The 21,518-nt window shown below is 50.4% G+C and overlaps 1 protein-coding gene across 1 annotated transcript in view; it reads right to left on the minus strand.

The window, feature by feature from the left end:
• Positions 1-21,518, minus strand: part of BRI3BP (BRI3 binding protein) — a 39,337-nt gene that overhangs the window by 7,195 nt on the left and 10,624 nt on the right. Inside the window, exon 2 of the mRNA XM_033220129.1 lies at positions 12,678-12,780. Coding sequence (XP_033076020.1) covers positions 12,678-12,780 — 103 coding nt within the window. The remainder of the gene's footprint in view (positions 1-12,677; positions 12,781-21,518) is intronic.

A 21,518-nucleotide genomic window follows, 5' to 3' on the forward strand; every position in this document is an offset into this window, starting at 1 on the left:
ACCATACCCAGCTGATTTTTGTATTATTAGTAGAGATGAGGGTTCACTATGTTGGCCAGGCTGGTCTTGAACTCCTGACCTCAAGTGATCCACCTCCTCAGCCTCCCAAAGTGCTGGGATTACAGGCCTGAGCCACTGTGCCTGGCCTTGGGTATGTTTTTATAGCAGTGTGAAAACAGACTAATACAGACCCAATCTCTAGTGAACACAAATTTTTAAAAATTTAGACAGGCGTGATAGCACACTACTGAGTAGTCCCAGCTACTCAGGAGGCTGAGGTGGGAGGATCACTTGAGGCTGGGAGGTCAAGGCTGCAGTGAGCCAAAATGTGCCACTGCACTCCAGCCTGTTTGACAGAATAAGACTTTGTCTCAAAAAACAACTTTTGCCTTTTACTGAAATACCTCTGGCAGTGGGGCATAGCCTGCAAATGGTCCTTCAGTTTCCATAGTAACAAATGCCCTTCAGGCTGAGCACACAACCACCTAGGATTAAAGCATTTCCTAGCCTCTCTTGCAGCTACATAAGCAAGCTTTGGTCAAGGAGAGGTAAGTGGAAGTCTTTTGCAGTAGCTTCAGAGGGTTTTCCCTTAAAGTAGCAGGAATATGTCCTTTACCTCTTCTGCCTGCTGGAACATGGATACAATGGCTGGAATTGGAGCAGCCACTTTGGAACATGAGGTCGGGGAAGGCACTCAAGGAGGAACAATACAATGGAAGGTACTTTGGTCCAGAGCACCACATGCATCAGAGCCATCAAACCCGCCTCACCACCTCCCTGAGAACTTTTATATAAGAGGGAAATAAGCATCCATCTTGGTTAAGCCAATATTATGTTGGATTTCTGTTTCAGCCAAACCTGATCCTAACTGGTACCCACACATGAAGTTCCATCTCAAGAATGCAGTGAAATGTAAGAGTAGCATCTTCGGCCGGGCGCAGTGGCTCAAGCCTGTAATCCCAGCACTTTGGGAGGCCGAGACGGGCGGATCACAAGGTCAGGAGATCGAGACCATCCTGGCTAACACAGTGAAACCCCGTCTCTACTAAAAAAATACAAAAAAACTAGCCGGGCGAGGTGGCGGGCGCCTGTAGTCCCAGCTACTTGGGAGGCTGAGGCAGGAGAATGGCGTGAACCCGGAAGGCGGAGCTTGTAGTGAGCTGAGATCCGGCCACTGCACTCCAGCCTGGGCGACAGAGTGAGACTCCATCTCAAAAAAAAAAAAAAAAAAAAAAGAGTAGCATCTTCTGTGTGCCTGACTTAAGGAAATTCAAACAAAAAAGTTAAAAGAACAGAATATTCCTTTTGAAACCAACTAGGTTGAACAATTATTAAAAATGCTGTACGTTGCATTCTCCATTTACATACATTTTGGATTAACCCATTTGAAAGATGTACACATATTTCATCATGCATCGTCTAAGAATAAAGACATCATTCATCTCAAAACCATGATACTATCATCATTCTAAGAATATTAACAATTCCAGGCCGGGCGCGGTGGCTCATGCCAGCATTTGAGAGACCGAGGTGGGTGGATCACCTGAGATCAGGAGTTTGAGACTAGCCTGGCCAACATGGTGAAATCCCATCTCTACTAAAAACACAAAAATTAGCCAGGTGTGGTGGCACACGCCTGTAATCCTGGCTACTCAGGAGGCTGAGGCACGAGAATTGCTTGAACCCAGGAGGCAGAGGTTGCAGTGAGCCTAGATGGCGCCACTGCACTCCAGCCTGAGACAGAGTGAGGCTCTGTCTCAAAAAAAAAAATTAATTAATTAATTAACAATTACATATACTATCACTTGAATTTCCCAGTTATCCATGAATAGCTGTTCCCTCCCGACCCTCACCAGGACCCAGCAACAGTTCATGTTCTGCATTCGCCATCACTTTAGTCTGTTAATCCAGAAGAGATCCAAGACATTTTAGAAACACTGAAATTCTGGTCTAATTTTTCCAGGATGGTTTTCTTGCAGGAGGTCCCACATGCTGCAATTGTCTGTTTCCTCACAGTGTTGTTTAACAAGTCCAAGGAGAGCTATATCCTAAGCGTAATTTACACAAGCAGCTCTCAAACTTGTGTGATTCCTCCAGGAATCCCCTGGAGGGCTTAGGAAAATAGGTTGCTGGGCCCCACCCCTAGATCTGATTCAGTAGGTCCTGGATGGGTCGAAGAATCTGCAGCTTTTTTTGTTTTAGACAGGGTCTTGTTCTGTCACCCAGGCTGGAGTGTGACGGTGTGATCTCAGTTCACTGCAGTCTTGACCTTTCGGGCTCAAGCGATCCTCCCACCTCAGACTCCTGAGTAGCTAGGACTACAGGCGTGCGCCAACACAGCTGCCTAATTTTTGTTTTTTTTTTTTTTTTAGATGGAATCTCGCTCTGTCTCCCAGGCTGGAGTGCACTGGCCGGATCTCAGCTCACTGCAAGCTCCACCTCCTGGGTTTACGCCATTCTCCTGCCTCAGCCTCCCGGGTAGCTGGGACTACAGGCGCCCACCACCTCACCCGGCTAGTTTTTTGTATTTTTTAGTAGAGACGGGGTTTCACCGTGTTAGCCAGGATGGTCTCGATCTCCTGACCTCGTGATCCGCCCGTCTCGGCCTCCCAAAGTGCTGGGATTACAGGCTTGAGCCACCGCGCCCGGCCTAATACTTGTATTTTTTTATAGAGACAGTGACATGGTTTGGCTCTGTGTTCTCACCCAAATCTAATTTCAAACTGTAGTCCCCATGTGTGCGGGGAGGGACTTGGTAGGAGGTGATTGGATCATGGGGGTGGTTTCCTCCATGCTGTTCTCATGAAAGTGAGTCTCACGAGATGATGGTTTAAGTGTTTGGCAGTTTATCCCTTGCTCTTGCTTCCTCTCTCTCCTGCCGCCACGTAAGACGTGCCTTGCTTCCCCTTTGACTTCCGCCATGATTACAAGTTTCCTAAGGCCTCCCCAGCCATGTGGAACTGTGAGTCAATTAAACCTCTTTTATTTATAAATTACCCAGCCTCAGGCATTTCCTTATAGCAGTGTGGAAAGCAGCAAATACAGATAGGATCTCGCTATGTTGCCCAGGCTGGTCTTGAACTCCTGAGCTCAAACAACCTGCCTGCCTTGGCTTCCCAAAGTGATGGGATTACAGGCGTGAGGCACCATGCCCAGCCAAATCTGCACCTCTTACAGGTTTGCCAGGGAGGCTCCTGCTGCTGCTGATCTAAGGGTCACTTTGAGATCCACCAACTTAGGCGCGATGAACTCTATGCATTTGGGGACAGAGAGGACCAAGGGGAGAAGTGTGACACAACGATCTGGAGTGGGCAAGCGCAAATCCAGAGCAGGCCTGAGATGGAAAGCCTTGACCATGGAGCTCCTCCGGTCAATAACGACACCTACGGCGTGAATGTCTCATGGTTTCCCAGAATGATCAGACTCTGCACGGCTGGCCAGTGTCTAGAGTCCAACACTAAATAGCAGCCGTCTCTGGGACTAAAGGTTTGGGATCACCAGGACTCCCCAGAAGCCAGGGTGTGTTTCCTATACTGTGCCTTCCTGAGGCATCATGAGCATTTTGACTAAATGTGGTTGACTTGGGAGCTGACTTTCACACCTGTCCCCTGCAGACTGGAGGCTAAACCAGTGTTTCCCAAACCTCTCAGTCTCAAGACCTGTTTGCACTCTTCAGTATTATTGAAGCGTCCCCAGAGCTTTTGTTTATGTGGGTTCTACCTAACTGATATATTTACCATAGCAGAAAATTAGGTAGTTTTTAATTAGTTGTTAATTGTCTTTTAAATTTTATTTATTTTTCATTTACTTATTTGAGACAGAGTCTTGCTCTGTAGCCCAGGCTACACTGCAGTAGCATGATCTCAGCTCATTGCAACCTCTATCTCCTGGGCTCAAGCAGTTCTCTCACCTCAGCCTCCTGAGTAGCTGAGACTACAAGCATGCACCACCAAGCTAATGTTTTGATTTTTTGTAGAGACAGGGTCTCGCTATGTTGCCGAGGATGGTCTCAAACTCCTGGGCTTAAGCAATCTGTCTGCCTCAACCTCCCAAAGTGCTGGGATTACCAGCATGAGCCACTGTGCCCAGCCATTAATAATTTAAAAACATTGCTATCATTAACTCATCTTCAAATAACCCATTATAGATGCTAGGCTTTGAGTGTTTGCATCCCCCACAAAATTCCTATGTTGAAATCCTAACCCCAAAAGTGATGGTCTTAGGAGGTGGAGTCCTGGGGAGGTGATCAGGTCATGGGGGTGGAGCTCCCATGAATGAGTTTAGTGCCCTTATAAAGAGGTCCCAGATAACTGCTTTGTTCCTTCCACGTGAGACACAGTGAGGCATCGTCTACAAGAAAGGGCTCTCCTCACAGCCTGAATCTGCCAGCACCTTCCTCCTGGACTTCCCGCCTCCAAACTGTGAGAAATGAAAATGTCTGTTAGGCCAGGCACGGTGGCTCATGCCTGTAATCCCAGCTCTTTGGGAGGCCAAGGTGGGCAGATCATCTGAGGTCAGGAGTTTGAGACCAGCCTGACCAATATGGCAAAACCTCATCTCTACTAAAAAAACAAAAAAATTAGCCGGGCGTGGTGGCACATGCCTGTAATCCCAGCTACTCAGGAGGCTGAGGCAGGAGAATCACTGGAATCCGGGAGGCCGAGGTTGCAGTGAGCCGAGATTGCGCCACAGCACTCCAGCCTGTGGAACCGAGATTCCATCTCCAAAAAAAAAAAAAAAAAACTCGTTGTTAAGCCACACAGTCTATGGAATTTTGTTACAGCAGTCTGAACTGACTGAGACAATAGGTTAACACAAAATATTTTTCACGAAAAGCAACTGTTTCGAAAGCAGAACAAACCACAGTGAGAATAGTGGCAGTGTCCTGAATGTTTGTCCGTCTCTTTCCTATCCAGCTATTTAGAGGAGACCTGGTCCCCAAATCTGTTTTTGAGTTCAAAGGGACAGAACACCAGCCACGAATATGAGCCACGTTTGTCACCGACACTTTTCAAGTACTCACAGCAAAAAAGGCAAAAAAAAAAAAAAAAAGGTGGAATTAATATTGATATTTTGTTTAATCCAATATACCTAAAATGTCATCATCTTAACATAGCATCAATATATATGGAAGTATTAAAGTGCCCGCTAAATCCCTGACCTCAGAGACATGTTACTGGAGAAGAGCGGAACTGTCAAGTCACCCCTCCTAACCAAAAGGGTCTCAGGGACCTCCTGGGGTTCCTCAGCACATACTTTGAGAAGCATCATCATGTCATCAAGGGGCCAAGATAGGTGATCAGCCGGGAAAGATGCCCGGAGAGGAGAATGCCACCCCTGCCTTCCACCCCTCGGTGACTTCAGTGAAAGCTGTCCTTTCAACCAAGCAAGGGTGGTCCAAGGCAATGTCACTCCCCGAAGCCCTCAAAATCCTAAAGAGAACACGAGTAGCCCTGCATGTTCTGCCTCATGGCCAAGGGGTACCATCTGACTTCCCTAGCGCTGCCATGGCCAAGTAGCTAAAAAAAGAACAGAAGGCCGGGTGCAGTGGCTCACGTCTGTAATCTCAACACTTTGGGAGTCCAAGGTGGGTGGATCACCTGAGATCAGGAGTTCGAGACCAGCCTGGCCAACATGGTGAACCCCCACCTCTACCGAAAATACAAAAATTAGCCCAGTGTGGTGGTAGGTGCCTGTAATTCCAGCTACTTAGGAGGCTGAGGCCGGAGAATTGCTTGAACCTGGGAGGCAGAGGTTGCAGTGAGCTGAGATTGTACCACAGCACTCCAGTCTGGGGAACAGAGCAAGACTCCGTCTCAAAACAACAACAACGGCCGGGCGCGGTGGCTCAAGCCTGTAATCCCAGCACTTTGGGAGGCCGAGACGGGTGGATCACGAGGTCAGGAGATCGAGACCATCCTGGCTAACACGGTGAAACCCCGTCTCTACTAAAAATACAAAAAACTAGCCGGGCGAGGTGGCGGGCGCCTGTAGTCCCAGCTACTGGGGAGGCTGAGGCAGGAGAATGGCGTGAACCCAGGAGGCGGAGCTTGCAGTGAGCTGAGATCCGGCCACTGCACTCCAGCCCGGGCGACAGAGCAAGACTCGGTCTCAAAAAAAAAAAAAAAAAAAAAAAAAAAAACAACAACAACAACAACAACAACAACAACAAAATTAGCCAGATTTGGTGCATGAGCCTGTAATCCCAGCCACTCAGGAGGCTGGGGGAATAGAATCGCCTGAACCCAGGAGACGGAGGCCGCAGTGAGCCAAGACAGCGCCACTGCACTCCAGCCTGGACAACAGGGCAAGACTCCATCTCAAAAAAAAAGAACAGAAGTTTATTCTCTCAGTTTGTTTGGAGGCTGGAAGTCTACGAACAACGTGTCAGCAGGGCTGGCTCCGTCAGAGGCTCGAGGGCGAATCTGCCCAGGCCCCTCCTAGTGACTGCAGGTTGCTGGTGATCCTTGGCACTCCGTGACTGCCAGACATACTCCTCTCTCTACTCCGCCTTCACACGGCCTTCTCCCTGCGTGTGTCTGTGTCTAAATTTCCCCTTCATATAAGGACACCGGTCACACTGGATCTGGGACCCACCCTACTCCAGAGTATGACCTCATCTTAACAAACGACACCCACAATGACCCCATCTCCAAATAGCGTCCCATTCTGAGGTTCTGGGGGTTAGGACTTCAACAGATGAATATGGGGGGACACAATTCAACTCCTAACAGGCACCGTTCAAGCAAAGTGAATGTTTTGGTGGCCGACTTGTTCCTCAGCGTGGGCCAGGTTTACACCCGCACACCTGTCAAGTCCTGATGGCTGCGGCAGGGGAAGCTGGCTCTGGGTGCAGCTGGCCAGCCGGCCCTCAGTGTGGACAAGTGAAATTGGCAGGTCCCAGAAATGCACAATGATGTACATTTTGGAGGAGGGCCCCTTTGTAAGCCCCCAAGTGTTGACCATGGGCTGGGCGCCATCCAACCACCCTACACACACAGTCATCTAGTCTTCATGACTTGCAGATAGGGTAAACAGCATTTTCCACACACGGACTCCTTGCCCAGGGTCCCACAGCTAGGACAGGGCAGAGCTGGGATTTGGAACCAGGGGATCCAGTTTCTGGAGCCACACAGTCCCTGCCCTGTGCTGATGCATCACTGAAGCACGGTTCATCTTTTCCCCACTTTATTGGAAACTTTGTTGGAAGTGGCCTCAGCGGCTTCAGAGGAGTAAGCAACACGACAAAGACATGAACCTTAAATCCATCCTTCCAACTCCTGGACACATGCTTTGTGCCAGCAGATCTAGAATGGGGACAAAGGCTGTGCCATCTATCGTGTGCTGAGCCCTTGAAATGTGACAAGTCAGAACTGACGTGCGCTCTAAATGTCAAATAGAGACTGAGTCTCAAAGGCCTTAGTTACCCCAAAAAATGTGAGACACCTCGTAATTTTCTATTAATTATAAGTTGGGATGTTTTTAATATATTTGGTTAACTAAAATATCTTATTAAAATTAATTTCACCTGGGCATGGTGGCGCATGCCTGTAATGCCAGCACTCTGGGAGGCCAAGGCAGGCAGATCACTGGAGCTCAGGAGTTCAAGGCCACCCTGGGCAACATGGCAAAACCCCATCTCTACAAAAAATACAAACATTAGGTGGGGCACGGTGGCTCACGCCTGTAATCCCAGCACTTTGGGAGGCCGAGGCAGGTGGATCATGAGGTCAGGAGTTCGAGACTACCCTGGCCAAGATGGGGAAACCCCATCTCTACTAAAAAAAATTTAAAAATTAGCCAGGCACGGTGGCAGGAGCCTCTAATCCCAGCTACTTGAGAGGCTGAGGCACAAGAATGGCTTGAACCCAGGAGGTGGAGGTTGCAGTGGTGAGCCGAGATCGGCCACTGCATTCAAGGTGTCATGCCAGAGCAATACTCCATATCAAAAAAAAATAATAATAATAATAATACAAACATTAGCCAGACATGGTGGCGCACACCTGTGGTCCCAGCTAGTTGGGAAGCTGAGGTAGGAGAATCACCTGAGCCTGGGGTGGTGGAGGCTGCAGTGAGCTGGGATTGTGCCACTGCACTCTAGCCTGGGCAACAGGGCGAGACTCTATCTCAAAAAAAAAAAAAAAAAAGAGGCTGGGAGCAGTGGCTCATGCCTGTAATCCCAGCACTTTAGGAGGCCGAGGCAGGTGGATCACGAGGTCAGGAGCTCAAGACCAGCCTGGCCAACATAGTGAAACCCTGTCTCTACTAAAAATACAAAAAAATTAGCCAGGCGTGGTGGTGCACGCCTGTAATCCCAGCTACTCAGGAGGCTGGGGCAGGAGAATGGGGCGAGGTGGCACACGCCTGTAGTCCCAGCTACTCGGGAGGCTGGGGCAGGAGACTGGCATGAACCCGGGAGGTGGAGGTTGCAGTGAGCTGAGATCATGCCACTGCACTCCAGCTTGGGCAACAGAGTAAGACTTCGTCCCTCCTGCCCCCACCACCCCCCAAAAAAAAAGAAAAGAAAGAAAAATTAATTTCACCGTTTCTTTTTACCCTTTTGACCTGGTTACTAGAAAACTTCACGTCACCTGGGAGGCTCACATTCTTTTTCTATTAGACCACTCGGGGCTACGGAGTTCCCATTTTAACCAGAGACTAAAAAAAAAAACCACACTGAAGAAAGAAATTATATTGTGCTCACAGAAACCTTTTTTACCAGAATATCCAACGTTGGTGTGTGGCTTCCTGTAAAGCATTTTGCACTCAAACTTCTACGCATAAGACACGAATTCCAAAGGCCTTTGCATGCCTTGAACTTACGCATCAAACAGAACTAGAAAAGCTTCAACACGGAAGCAAGCTCGTTTCGCCTCCGGAACGCGCCAGCTGCTCTCCTGATGAATGCGGGCATTCAGGGCTTATGGATCCGCTGCGGATGCCTCTATTCTGGGCTTCTTCCATATGATTAGGAGGCTGTTCCTACTCTGTAGTTTTTCATTCCAAGCTGCGTGCGATTTTCTGCAATCAGGTTTGTTTCTCCAGGGTTCAATGGGTGGTGATGAAAACACGGAGAGTTTGACAATCCGGGCAGGTGGTGAATATGGAAGCTAAGAGGATTGCACGCAGTGGCTGCATCTGGGGGAGGGTGCGTTAACTCTGCCAAGTCCCAGGAGGGGCCATGAGTGGCCCCGGGGGACTGCCAGGTGCACAGTGTCCTCTGGCTATGCTGACGCCTCCAATTCTTTGAGCAGTGAGGTGACTGAGTTGGCATAAGGCCTCTTAAAGGCTGAACTCCGAGATGTTTGTGAATGGCCTGGGGTGTCAACAGGGTATGAACCAGTGTGCCCATCATGGCCAGTGGACCTCACTCCCCCATCTCTGATCAGTAAAATGGGGGTGTCAAGGACCGATGGGCAGTGCTGAGAGATTCCACATGTAACAGGGCTATGGTATAGTAGTTTCCCGTGGCTCCTGCAACAAACCACTACAAACTGGGCGGTTTACAACAGAAATTCATCCACTTGCGGTTCTGGAGGCCGGAAGTCTGAATCAAGGTCTCGGCGGGGCCACACTCCCTCTGAAAGCTTGAGGGAAGATCCTTCCTCGCCTCTTCTAGCTTCTGGTAGCCCCAGGTGTTCCTTGGCTTATGGCTCCGTCCCTTCAGTCCCTGTTTCTCACTTCCCAGGGCCATCTTCTCCCTATGTTTCTTGGTGCTTCTGTGTCCAAATTCCCCACTTCTTATAAGCACATCAATCATTAAATTGAGGGTCCACTCTAATCCAAGACGATCTCATTTAACTTGATCACATCTGCAGACCCCATTCCCAAACAAGGGCTCACTCACAGGTCCAGGGCTAGGACTGGAATACATATTCTTACTCTCGGGGAGCACATTTCAGCCCACATGACTGGCTAAGCAGCGGGCCCCACAGCCCTCCTGCTCTTATTTACCAAGAGTGGGCTGGGTGTGGTGGCTCACGCCTATAATCCCAGCACTTTGGGAGGCTGAAGCAGGAGAACGGTTTGAGCCCAAGAGTTTGAGAACAGCCTGGGCAACATGGTAAGACCCTGTCTCTACAGAAAATGTAAAAATTAGCCAGGCCTGGTGGCATGGGCCTGTGGTTCCAGCTACTCAGGAGGCTGAGGTGGGAGGATCACAAGCCCAGGAAGTTGAGGCTGTAGTGAGGCATGATTGAGCCACTACACTCCAGCCTGGGCAATAGAGTGAGATCCTAAACAAAAACAAGCAAAGGCCGGGCGCGGTGGCTCACGCCTGTAATCCCAGCACTTTGGGAGGCCGAGGCGGGTGGATCACGAGGTCAGGAGATCGAGACCATCTTGGCTAACATGGTGAAACCCCCTCTCTGCTAAAAATACAAAAAATTAGCCTGGCGTGGTGGTGGGTGCCTGTAGTCCCAGCTACTCGGGAGGCTGAGGCGTGAACCCAGGAGGCGGAGCTTGCAGTGAGCCAAGATAGCGCCACTGCACTCCAGCCTGGGCGACAGAGGGAGACTCCGTCTCAAAACAAACAAACAAACAAAAAGGGCCTCTTTGTGCCAGGTGCAGAGCTGGGGCCAGAGTGCAGCCCGGAGACGCCAGGCCTAGGCTGTTGACACAAATGATGTGGTTTATGACAACACTTGCATTCCCTCTGGGAGTCTAGAATTTTGACACATGTCAAGCAGAGGGTGATGACACGACCAGCCCCCAGTAAAAAGCCCGGGCACGGAGTCCTCGGTGGGCACCCTCTGCTGGGGGAATTAAGTGCGTCCCGTGTGACTCCCCAGGGAGAGGACTTTGAAGCTTGAGCCTGGCCTCTCCAGGACTTCACGCGCCTTTTCCCTTTGCTGATGGTGCTTGCGTCCTTCCGTCACAATAAATCACAGCCGTGAGGACAGCTATATGCTGAGTCCTGCCAGTGCTCCTAGGGAACTGGTGATCCTGTAAGTGGTCTTAGGAACCCTGCCACATGCAGCAACTGCAGACCTTCCCGTGAGACAGGTGGCAGCTGGGACCAGGGCGGTGGGGCTGGAAAGAGGCCAGCTGGGGGATTTCCTCTGGAAAGGCCCAGGGGAAGAGCGGCCTCCACCTTGTGGACGGAAGGAGAGCAGTGGAGCGGGGGCAGCTAGGAGATCCCTCCTTATCTGGCACACCACAGGGCATGGCAGAGAAAACGGGGAGGTGACTTCATCCTGAGAGCATGGGATGCCTCTGGAGCTCTTGAGGTGGTAAGGGACAAGGTCTCCTCTGGGTATAAAAGTTGCACACCCTGGGCGCTCTGCCCGAGTTAGCTCCTGTCACCCCCCGATGGAATGCAGGTGGAGGTGGGGCAAAGCCGCCTGGGAAGGGAGGTGTAAGGCTGGGGGCGGCACAGGCTGCAGGCCTGGACTAGAGGTGCCCCACTCAGTTACCAGGACCGTTGCTGCCTTGCCATCCGCCAAGACCAGTATCGGTGCCCAAACCCGCATGTAGAAAGGGAGGGGCTGTGCCCTGCCAATGTTCTCTTCCTGGCTATAAATGTGTGACTAGCATTGCACTATCAAACTGCACTACCCTCCTCCCCAGCCCACAAAAGCAGGGGAGCTCCCCTGGCAATTCTTGCCCCATGCGGTGGGTATGGCAGATGGGCTGGTGCAGCATCGGATGACACCTGCCCCCAGCCTGCCTTCCTGGATGGCAGAAGCTGGAGAGCTAAGAACCGCATTAGCCTGCCTCCCTCGCAGCTAGGGACTGCACAGAAAGTAAGTTCCGCCTTGCAGTTCCCCCATACACACACGACTTTGAAAATTAAGTGAAGTGTTGCAGCTGATATGCACGGTTCCAGAAACGGCAAGGGTCCCTGCACCTACATGCAAAGTCTAGTTGTTGTGGTGGCAGCAGTGGCTTCCTGGTCCTCAAATTATGCTACAGTTGTGTGACCTGGAACTCAATGGTCTCAACAGCTGCAACCCTGAACGGCCAGTTCGGCAGTGTCTGAGGCCATGCATCTCTCCCTCAGTCTTTCTGAAGATTCTTTTGAGTGTCTCTGTCTCCATGAAATCCCCTTCTGCCTAAATAACTAGTCATTTATTGCACGGATCCCAGTGAGCCAGAGCACTATACCTCTGGTCCATGTGTTTTGCCTAGGGACACATAAGTTGGCACTACCCAGTCAGTCGCACCTTACCCTAAATGGCATCTGGGAAATCTCAGCTTTGATGGGCCATGTGTTTTTTATTTTTATTATTATTTTAGAGGAGTCTTGCTCTGTCGTCCAATCTGGAGTACAGTGGCATGATCATAGCTCACTGCAGCCTCAAACTCCTGATCTCAGGCAATCCTCCTGCCTCAGCCTCCCGAGTGGCTGGGGACTACAGGTGCACACCACCACACCCAGCAATTTTTTGGTACTTTTTTTGTGGAGATGGGATCTCACCACATTGCCCAGGCTGGTCTTGAATTCTTGGGTTCAAGCAACCGTCCCACGTTGGTCTCCCAAAGCACTGGCGTTACAGGCATGAGCCGTGTGCCTGGCCTCTATATAAGACTATTAAAATAAAAAATGTTCACTCCTATCCTCACTGACCAGCCCTCCGCAACCTTCTCATGTATTACTCACGGTGAGTACCAGTTCCACGCTACCAGAACCACCAAAATAGAATGCCACTTTACGCGAATGCCACCCCCACACCTACCATCAAGTCCAAGAACATCCAAGAGCTCGGTCCACACTTTCCACAGTGTCTCCACGAACATATCCACTCCCAACACGAACCTCTCGGTCAGCCTGGCCAAGAACTGCAGAAACAAGAAAACAGTCATCACCCAATTTCTACTCACCACTCCGCTGTTTTCCTCCATCCGTCAAGCAGTGAACCGGGGAGCCCGGGAGTTTATACCTGGGAAGGGAAAAACCGCAAGTCCATGATGAATGCCACACACGCGGTCTACTGGCCCAGGGGAGTGACTTGAACTGGATACTGATGACAGCCCAACTGAGAAAATTGGTGAAAATGACCCCTTCCTTGGAAGGGCTGAACAAGGCACCTATGTAGGCTGGGACTCTGCAGGGCCACGTTACGCCACTTGCCATTGCTCTTGATGTCTTTCATGCTCCCTCTTGGGTCAGGGTCTCTGCTTTCTTCTGCCTGATTTCTCTCTTTTTTTGGGATGGAGTCTCGCTCTGTCACCCAGGTTGGAGTGCAGATCTCAGCTCACTGTAAGCTCCGCCTCCCGGATTCACGCCATTCTCCTGCCTCAGCCTCCTGAGTAGCTGGGACTACAGGCACCCGTCACCTCGCCCAGCTGCTTTTTTGTATTTTTTAGTAGAGACGGGGTTTCACCATGTTAGCCAGGATGGTCTCGATCTCCTGATCTCGTGATCCGCCCGTCTTGGCCTCCCAAAGCGCTGGGATTACAGACTTGAGCCACCACGCCTGGCCTTCTGCCTGATTTCTCTAAAGAGACAGAGTCTCGCTGTTGCCCAAGCTGGGGTGCAGTGGTGCAATGATAGCTCGCTGCAGCCTCAAACTCCCAGGCTCAAGCAATCCCGCCTCAGCTTCCCAAGTAGCTAGGGCTACAGGTGCAGCCACCACACCAGGCTTTATTATTATTATCGTTATTATTATTATTATTTTGCAGAGATGGGGTCTTGCTATATTGCCCAGGCTGGTCTCAAACTCTAAGCCTCAAGCGATCCTCCTGCCTGGCCCTCCCAAATTCCTGGGATTACAGGCGTGAAACACTGCACTGCACCCTGCAGATTTCTCATTTTTAAAGAGTGGAAGTTTCTGCTCCTAAGAAGCTGGTAATGATAGAGCCCCATGCTCTACCCAACTCCAAGGACCCTGGGCCTCTGAGGTCTTCATTTGCCCTCCGGTGACACAGGGCTAAAGAAACATGAATACAAGGCACAGCCTCATTTTAACTTTTTTTAAAAAAAAATAAGTGATATTGTATACATGTAGCATAAAACTTAAGCCTACCAACAGGTATTCAGTGGACAGTAAGCCTTCCCTCTCATTTCCTGCCAACCTGAATCCCCCTCCAGAGGAACCACTATGACCACTCCCTTGTGAACCCTTCCTTAGATGTGCCAGGTGAATAATGGCACGGACATATTCTTTCCACAATGGCAGCACAGGTGTACAGCTGAGCTGCTTTTCTCGTGCAACACTCTTATCTTGGAGGTCACTCACACTCAGAACACACAGAGCTGCCTCACCCTTTTTAAAAGATGGCACACCTGGAGCCAGGCCCCTACTCAGGGACACCTATGTGGTTTCCAGCCTTTGCTATTACAGGGGAAAAAACAGCGAGCCCACGATGAATGCCACCCAAGTGGTCTACTGGCCCAGGGGATGAACTTGAACTTGATACAAGTTGATGACAGCCCAACAACTGAGCAAAACTGAGTAAAACACACCTCTTCCCTTGTAAGGGCTGACCAAGGTATCTATGGGGGCTGGGATTCTGCAGGGCTGCAGCACAGAGTGCTGCCATAACAGAACCCACCCACATGGGCCACTTGGCTCATGTGTGAAGGGTAAATGCCTCTGTGAATTGGCGACAGATTTTTTTTTTTTTTTTTTTTAGACAGGGTCTTGCTCTGTCACCCAGGCTGGAGTGCAGTGGTATGATCTCGGCTCACTGCAGTCTCCACCTCCCAAGTTCACGCAATCCTCCCACCTCAGCCTCCCAAGTAGCTGGGACTACAGGCTTGCACCACCACACTCAGCTAAAATTTTTGTATTTTTAGTAGAGACAGGGTTTCACCATGTTGGCCAGGCTAGTCTTGAACTCCTGACCTCAGGTAATCTGCCCACCTCGGCCTCCCAAAGTGCTGGGATTATAGGTGTTGAGTCACCACACCCGGGCAGCTACAGTAGTTTTATTTTATTTTATTTTGAGTCTCACTTTGTCGCCAGGCTGGAGTGCAGTGGCACGATCTCAGCACACTGCAACCCCCGCCTCCTGGGTTCAAGCGATTCTCCTGCCTCAGCCTCTCCAGTAGCTGGGACTACAGGCATGCACCACCATACCCAGCTAATTTTGTATTTTTAGTAGAGATGGGGTTTCCCCCATGTTGGCCAGGATGGTCTCGATCTCTTGACCTCGTGATCCACCTGCCTCAGCTTCCCAAAGTGCTGGGATTACAGGCATGAGCCACCATGCCCAGCTAGCTACAGCATTTTAAACTGGATATCCTGACTGGATGGTTCCTACAGGACAGAGGAGATAAGAGCAGGGCTGAATCAGGAACTAGGAGAGTAGAAAATACCAATAACCTCAGAGGTAGCATTGTGGTTGAGAAAGCACAATCCAGGCTGTCGACTGCCTGGGTTCAAATCCCAGCTCTGCCTCTTACTAGCTGGGTTTCCATGAGCGTATTATATATATTCATAAGCTGTCTGGGGCTTCAGGGTTTCCACTAACAATGGAGATAACAGTACCTATTTCATCTGGTTATTGTGAGCTTTACATGGGATATTCACGTGAAATGCTTTGAGCACATGGTAAGTGTTCAAGACTCCTGTCGACATCCAATATTCTTCTTTTTTTGAGACATGGTCTCAGTCTGTCACCCAGGCTGGAGTGCACTGGCGCAATCTCAGCTTAAGGCAAACTCTGTCTCCTGAGTTCAAGCAATTCTCCTGCTTCAGCCTCCTGAGTAGCTGGAATTACAGGTGCCTGCCACCACACCTGGCTAATTTTTGTATTTTTAGTAGCGATGGGGTTTCACCATGTTGACCAGGCTGGTCTCGAACTCTTGACCTCAAGTGATACACCTGCCTAGGCCTCCCAAAGTGCTGGGACTACAAGCATGAGCCACCGTGCCCGGCCAATGTCCAATATATTTTTTTTTTTTGAGACGGAGTCTTGCTCTGTTGCCCAGGCTGGAGTGCAGTGGCCGGACCTCAGCTCACTGCAAGCTCCGCCTCCCGGGTTTACGCCATTCTCCTGCCTCAGCCTCCGGAGTAGCTGGGACTACAGGCGCCCGCCAACTCGCCCGGCTAGTTTTTTGTATTTTTTTAGTAGAGACGGGGTTTCACCGTGTTAGCCAGGATGGTCTCGATCTCCTGACCTCATGATCCGCCCGTCTCGGCCTCCCAAAGTGCTGGGATTACAGGCTTGAGCCACCGCGCCCGGCCCAATGTCCAATATTCTAACAGAAGCATTGACTTCACAATGTCCTATGAGGACACCAACATTTTAGCCCTAAAAAATAGTATAGAGGCTGGGCATGGTGGCTCACACCTATAATCCCAGCACTTTGGGAGGCTGAGGTGGGAAGATTGCTTTAGCCCAGGAGTTTGAGACCAGCCTGGGCAACAAAATGAGACCCTATCTCTAATTTACCTTAAGAAAAAATTTTAGACTGAGCGTGGTGGCTCACGCCTGTAATCTCAGCACTTTGGGAAGCCGAGGTGAGTAGATCACCCGAAGCCAGAAGTTCAAGACCAGCCTGGCCAATGTGGTGAAACCTTGTCTCTACTAAAAACAAAAAAAATTAGCTGGGCATGGTGGTGCATGCCTGTAATGCCAGCTACTTGGGAGGCTGATGCAGGAGAATTGCTTGAACCTGGGAGGCAGAGGTTGCAATGAGTCGAGATCGTGCCACTGCACTCCAGCCTGGGCAACAGAGGGAGACAGCATCTCAAAAAACAAAAAGAAGATGGTCGAGCACAGTGGCTCACGCCTGTAATCCCTGCACTTTGGGAGACCGAGGCAGGTGGATCACCTGAGGTCAGGAGTTCGAGCCCAGTCTGATTAACATGGTGAAACCCTTTCTCTAGTAAAAATACAAAAAAAATTAGCTGGGTGTAGTGGTGAGCATCTGTAATCCCAGCTACTTGGGAGGCTGAGGCAGGAGAATCGCTTGAATCTGGGAGGTGGAGGTTGCTATGAGTTGAGATCACGCCATTGCACTCCAATCTGGGCAACAGAGCGAGACTCTGTCTCAAAAAAAAAAAAAAAAAGGCCGGGTGTGGTGGCTCAAGCCTGTAATCTCAGCACTTTGGGAGGCCGAGACGGGCGGATCACGAGGTCAGGAGATCGAGACCATCCTGGCTAACACAGTGAAACCCCGTCTCTACTAAAAAATACAAAAAACTAGCCGGGCGAGGTGGCGGGCGCCTGTAGTCCCAGCTACTCGGGAGGCTGAGGCAGGAGAATGGCATAAAACCCGGGAGGCGGAGTTTGCAGTGAGCTGCGATCCGGCCACTGCACTCCAGCCTGGGTGACAGAGCAAGACTCCGTCTCAAAAAAAAAAAAAAAAAAAAAAAAAAAGATTTTCATAGGAGCGTGAACACTATGTGAACTGCATGCTCCTTGTGAGAACCTAATGCCTGACAATCTGTCACTGCCCCCCATCACTCCCAGACGGAACAGATGGAACCGTCTAGTTACAGGAAAACAAGCTCAGTGCTCCCACTGATTCTACATTATGGTGAGTTGTATAATTATTTCATTCTATATTACAATGTAATGATAATAGAAATAAAGTACACAATAAACATAATGTGCTTGAATCATCCCGAAACCATCCCCCCACCCAGTCCATGGAAAAACTGTCTTCACAAAACCGGTCCCTGCTGCCAAAAAGGTTGAGGATCGCTGCATTAGAGAGAAGAGGAGGGTGACTGCCCCTCCCTTGGGTGGGGGTAGGTGGGGGGATCTGGGAGGAGGGCCTACAGAAGACCAGCATAAATCAGAACCACAACCACGAAGAGGTCTTCCAGAGATTCCACGTCACGGCACACATCCCAGCTCAGTGGTTCTCAGAGTGTGGTGGTGCCCGGACTAGCAGCAGCATCACCCAGGAGCTTGCCAGAAATGCAGACTCTCAGGGCCCCACCCAGATCCACTGCCTCAGACTCTCCAGGGATGGAGCCCAGCAATCCGTTTCCACAGGCCTCCTGGTGATGCTGATGCACACTCCAGGTTGAGGACTTTGACTGAGAGAGGCAGTTGCACATGTTCCTTCAGAGCACCACTGCACTACAAAGCTGCAGGCAGGCCAGACATACGTGGACAATGGAAGAGACACATAAGACAGTGATCTGCTCATAGAATGGAGTCCGTATCCACAGCAACAAAAACAAAGGATGGACATATTCAGCAACATCAAGAAATAGCAGAAAGTAACAATAATGAGTAAATAGATTACAGAATGTATGCCCCCCCTTTTTTTTTTGAAGACAGGGTCTTGCCCTGTTGCCCAGCCTGGAGTACAGTGGGGTTAATTATGGCTCACTGCAGTTTCAAACTCCTGGGCTCAAGCAATCCTCCCACCTCAGCCTCCCATGTAGCTAGGACCACAGGCAGCTGCTACCATGCCCAGCTTTTCCTGTCACAATTTTTTTCTTTTTCCTGAGACAGAGTCTTGCTTTGTCACCTGGGCTACAGGGCATTAGTGCCATCTCAGCTCACTGCAACCTCCCCCTCCCAGGTTCAAGCGATTATCCTGCCCCAGCCTCCTGAGTAACTGGAATTACAGACACGCGCCACCAAGACTGGCTAGCTTTTGTAAAATAGTAGAGACAGGGTTTTGCCCTGTTGGCCAGGCTGGTTTTGAACTCCTAACCTTAGGTGATCTGCCTGCCTCAGTCTCCCAAAGTGCTGGAATTACAGGTGTGAGCCACCGCGCTCAACCTACAATTCTTTTTTTTTTTTTTGAGACAGAGTCTTGCTCTGTCGCCCAGGCTGGAGCGCAGTGGCCGGATCTCAGCTCGCTGCAAGCTCCACTTCCCGGGTTCCTGCTATTTTCCTGCCTCAGCCTCCCGAGTAGCTGGGACTACAGGCACCCGCCACCTCATCCAGCTAGTTTTTTGTATTTTTTAGTAGAGACGGGGTTTCATCGTGTTAGCCAGGATGGTCTCGATCTCCTGACCTCGTGATCCGCCCGTCTCGGCCTCCCAAAGTGCTGGGATTACAGGCTTGAGCCACTGCGCCTGGGCTACAATTCTTTAAAGTATGTGTGACTTGTATATGTTTGTCAATATACAGCAATTTTTTTTTGTGGGGGGGTGGGAGACAGAGTCTCACTCTGTCAGCCAGGCTAGAGTACAGTGGTATGACCTCGGCTCACTGCAACCTCTGCCTTGTGGATTCAAGCAATTCTCCTGCCTCAGCCTCTCAAGTAGCCGGGATTACAGGCATGTGCCACCATACTCGGCTAATTTTTATATTTTTAGTAGAGACAGGGTTTTGTCATGTTGGCCAAGCTGATCTCAAACTCCTGACCTCAGATGATCCATCCACCTTCCCAAAGTGCTGGGATTACAAGCGTGACCCACCGCGCCCAGACAGTATATAGCAATTTCTATAATTTGTTCAAATGGAGGGAAAAAGAAAGGCTTTTGTGAGAAAAGAATAGCAGGCCGGGCCGGGCGCGGTGGCTCAAGCCTGTAATCCCAGCACTTTGGGAGGCCGAGGCGGGCGGATCACGAGGTCAGGAGATCGAGACCATCCTGGCTAACACGGTGAAACCCCGTCTCTACTAAAAAATTCAAAAAAATTAACTGGGAGTGGTAGTGGGCGCCTATAGTCCCAGCTACTCGGGAGGCTGAGGCAGGAGAATGGCATGAACCCAGGAGGCAGAGCTTGCAGTGAGCCGAGATTGCGCCACTGCACTCCAACCTGGGTGACAGAGCGAGACTCCATCTCAAAAAAAAAAAAAGAAGAGAATACAGGCCTTTAAAATGCCACCAAGTGCCCAGGAAAGGGTGCGTGGAAGCAGTTATTTTGGGAGGAAGGGACATTCCTGTTCATACTGTTGAACCTTTCTGTGCCTCAGTTTTCTCCGCTGTGGGAGAAATGGGACTAAGAGCGGATTCAAGAGCAGAACCTGTAAAGACCTCAGCACAGCGCCCAGCACACGGCAGGTGCCCAGTGTGTCGGAGCGGCTGAGGTACTTGTTGGATTCATGGGCTGCAGGGTGGCAACCTGGAACTCCCTGCAAGCCAAGCAGTCACCTCCCATGTAACACAAGCTGACAGGCAGGTGCTCTGAAACCTGCCATGCCTGAGAAGCTGGCGTGCCCGAGCAGCTCCTGGAAGTGCTAAGAAAGGTGCAGGTCAGAGGTTCTTTCTCACGGTGGAAAGAACAGCACCTGTCCCCTCCTGAAAACTTGCCCTGGGCAGGAGAGGGTGAATTCAGGGAGGATCCCATCACCTGCCGTTTAACCATCTGGCTGGAGAAGTCGCTGTTCCCTGTGGGGCCGGCTCCGCCTGCTCTGGTGTGTAACACCCTGACCCACTTTGTGTGGATGGAGACACAGAAGCCCTCGGGGGAATGACAGGGGCTGAACTGTGTCCCCCGAAAGGCTTATGTGGAAGCCCTAAACCCCAGGATCTCAGAATGGGACTGTATTTGGAGACAGGGTCTTTACGGAAGTGATTGAGTTGAAATGAGATCTTAAAGGTGGGCCCTAATCCGATTTGATTGCTGTCCTTACGCAAGTAGGAGAGTAGGACCCAGATGTAGAGAGGAAAGACCACTTGAAGACACAGGGAGAGGGCAGCCATCTGCAAGCCAAGACAAGGGCCTCAGGAGAAAGCAACCCTGGCACCTCGAGCTCAGATTTCCAGCCTTCAGAATGGGAGAAAATGTATGTCTGCTGTTTAGGCGACTGGGTTGCACTGTACACAAACACTGGAGCTTACAGAGAAGCCCAAAGCCTGGAGGCGGTTCCATCAGAAATCGGGTGAAAATGCAAGCCTGAATTGTATCAGGCCTCTAGATTTTTTTTTTTTTTTTTTGAAACAGTCTTGCTCTGTCACCCAGGCTGGAGTGCAGTGGTGCGATCTCGGCTCACTGCAGCCTCCACTCCCTACCCCACGTGTTCAAGCAATTCTTGTGCCTCAGCCTCCTGAGTAGCTGGGATTACAGGCATAAGCCACTATACCTGGCTAACTTTTTGTACTTTTAGTAGAGATGGGGTTTCAACCATGTCGGCCAGACTGGTCTTGAACTCCTGACCTCAAGTGATCTGCCTGCCTCAGCCTCCCAAAGTACTAGGATTACAGACATGAGTCACCGTCCCTGGTCAGGCCTGTAGATCTAACCACTGGTTCTTGGGGATCTGGAACATGGGGCACAGGGAAATACCACCATGAAGATGCACCCGGCCAGATGCAGATGGCGGAGATGCTATGGGGTTAGACCCAGTTTCTCCACAGAATAAGATGGCATCCAAGAAAAAGCATGAGGTGGGGGCGTTAAAATTAAAAGCGATGTAAATCATGATGATTCACTGTACCATGGAAGTGATGGGATGATAACAGTCCTTAATTCTGTGTCTTCCTTCCCAAAACCCATCACCCAGTCTCATTATGAGAAAAACATCAGCCAAATTCCAATAGGGAGCATCCTACAAAATCCCTGACCGGCTGGGTGCAGTGGCTCACGCCTGTAATCCCAGCACTTTGGGAGGCCATGGCAGGCAGATCACTTGAGTTCAGGAGTTCAAGAGCAGCCTGGCCAACATGGTGAAACCTCTTGTCTCTACTAAAAACACAAAAATTAGCTGGGCA

The sequence above is a fragment of the Trachypithecus francoisi genome, unplaced genomic scaffold, assembly GCF_009764315.1.
Source record: "Trachypithecus francoisi isolate TF-2019V2 unplaced genomic scaffold, Tfra_2.0 Lachesis_group11, whole genome shotgun sequence".
In the NCBI taxonomy this organism is placed as follows: domain Eukaryota; kingdom Metazoa; phylum Chordata; class Mammalia; order Primates; family Cercopithecidae; genus Trachypithecus; species Trachypithecus francoisi.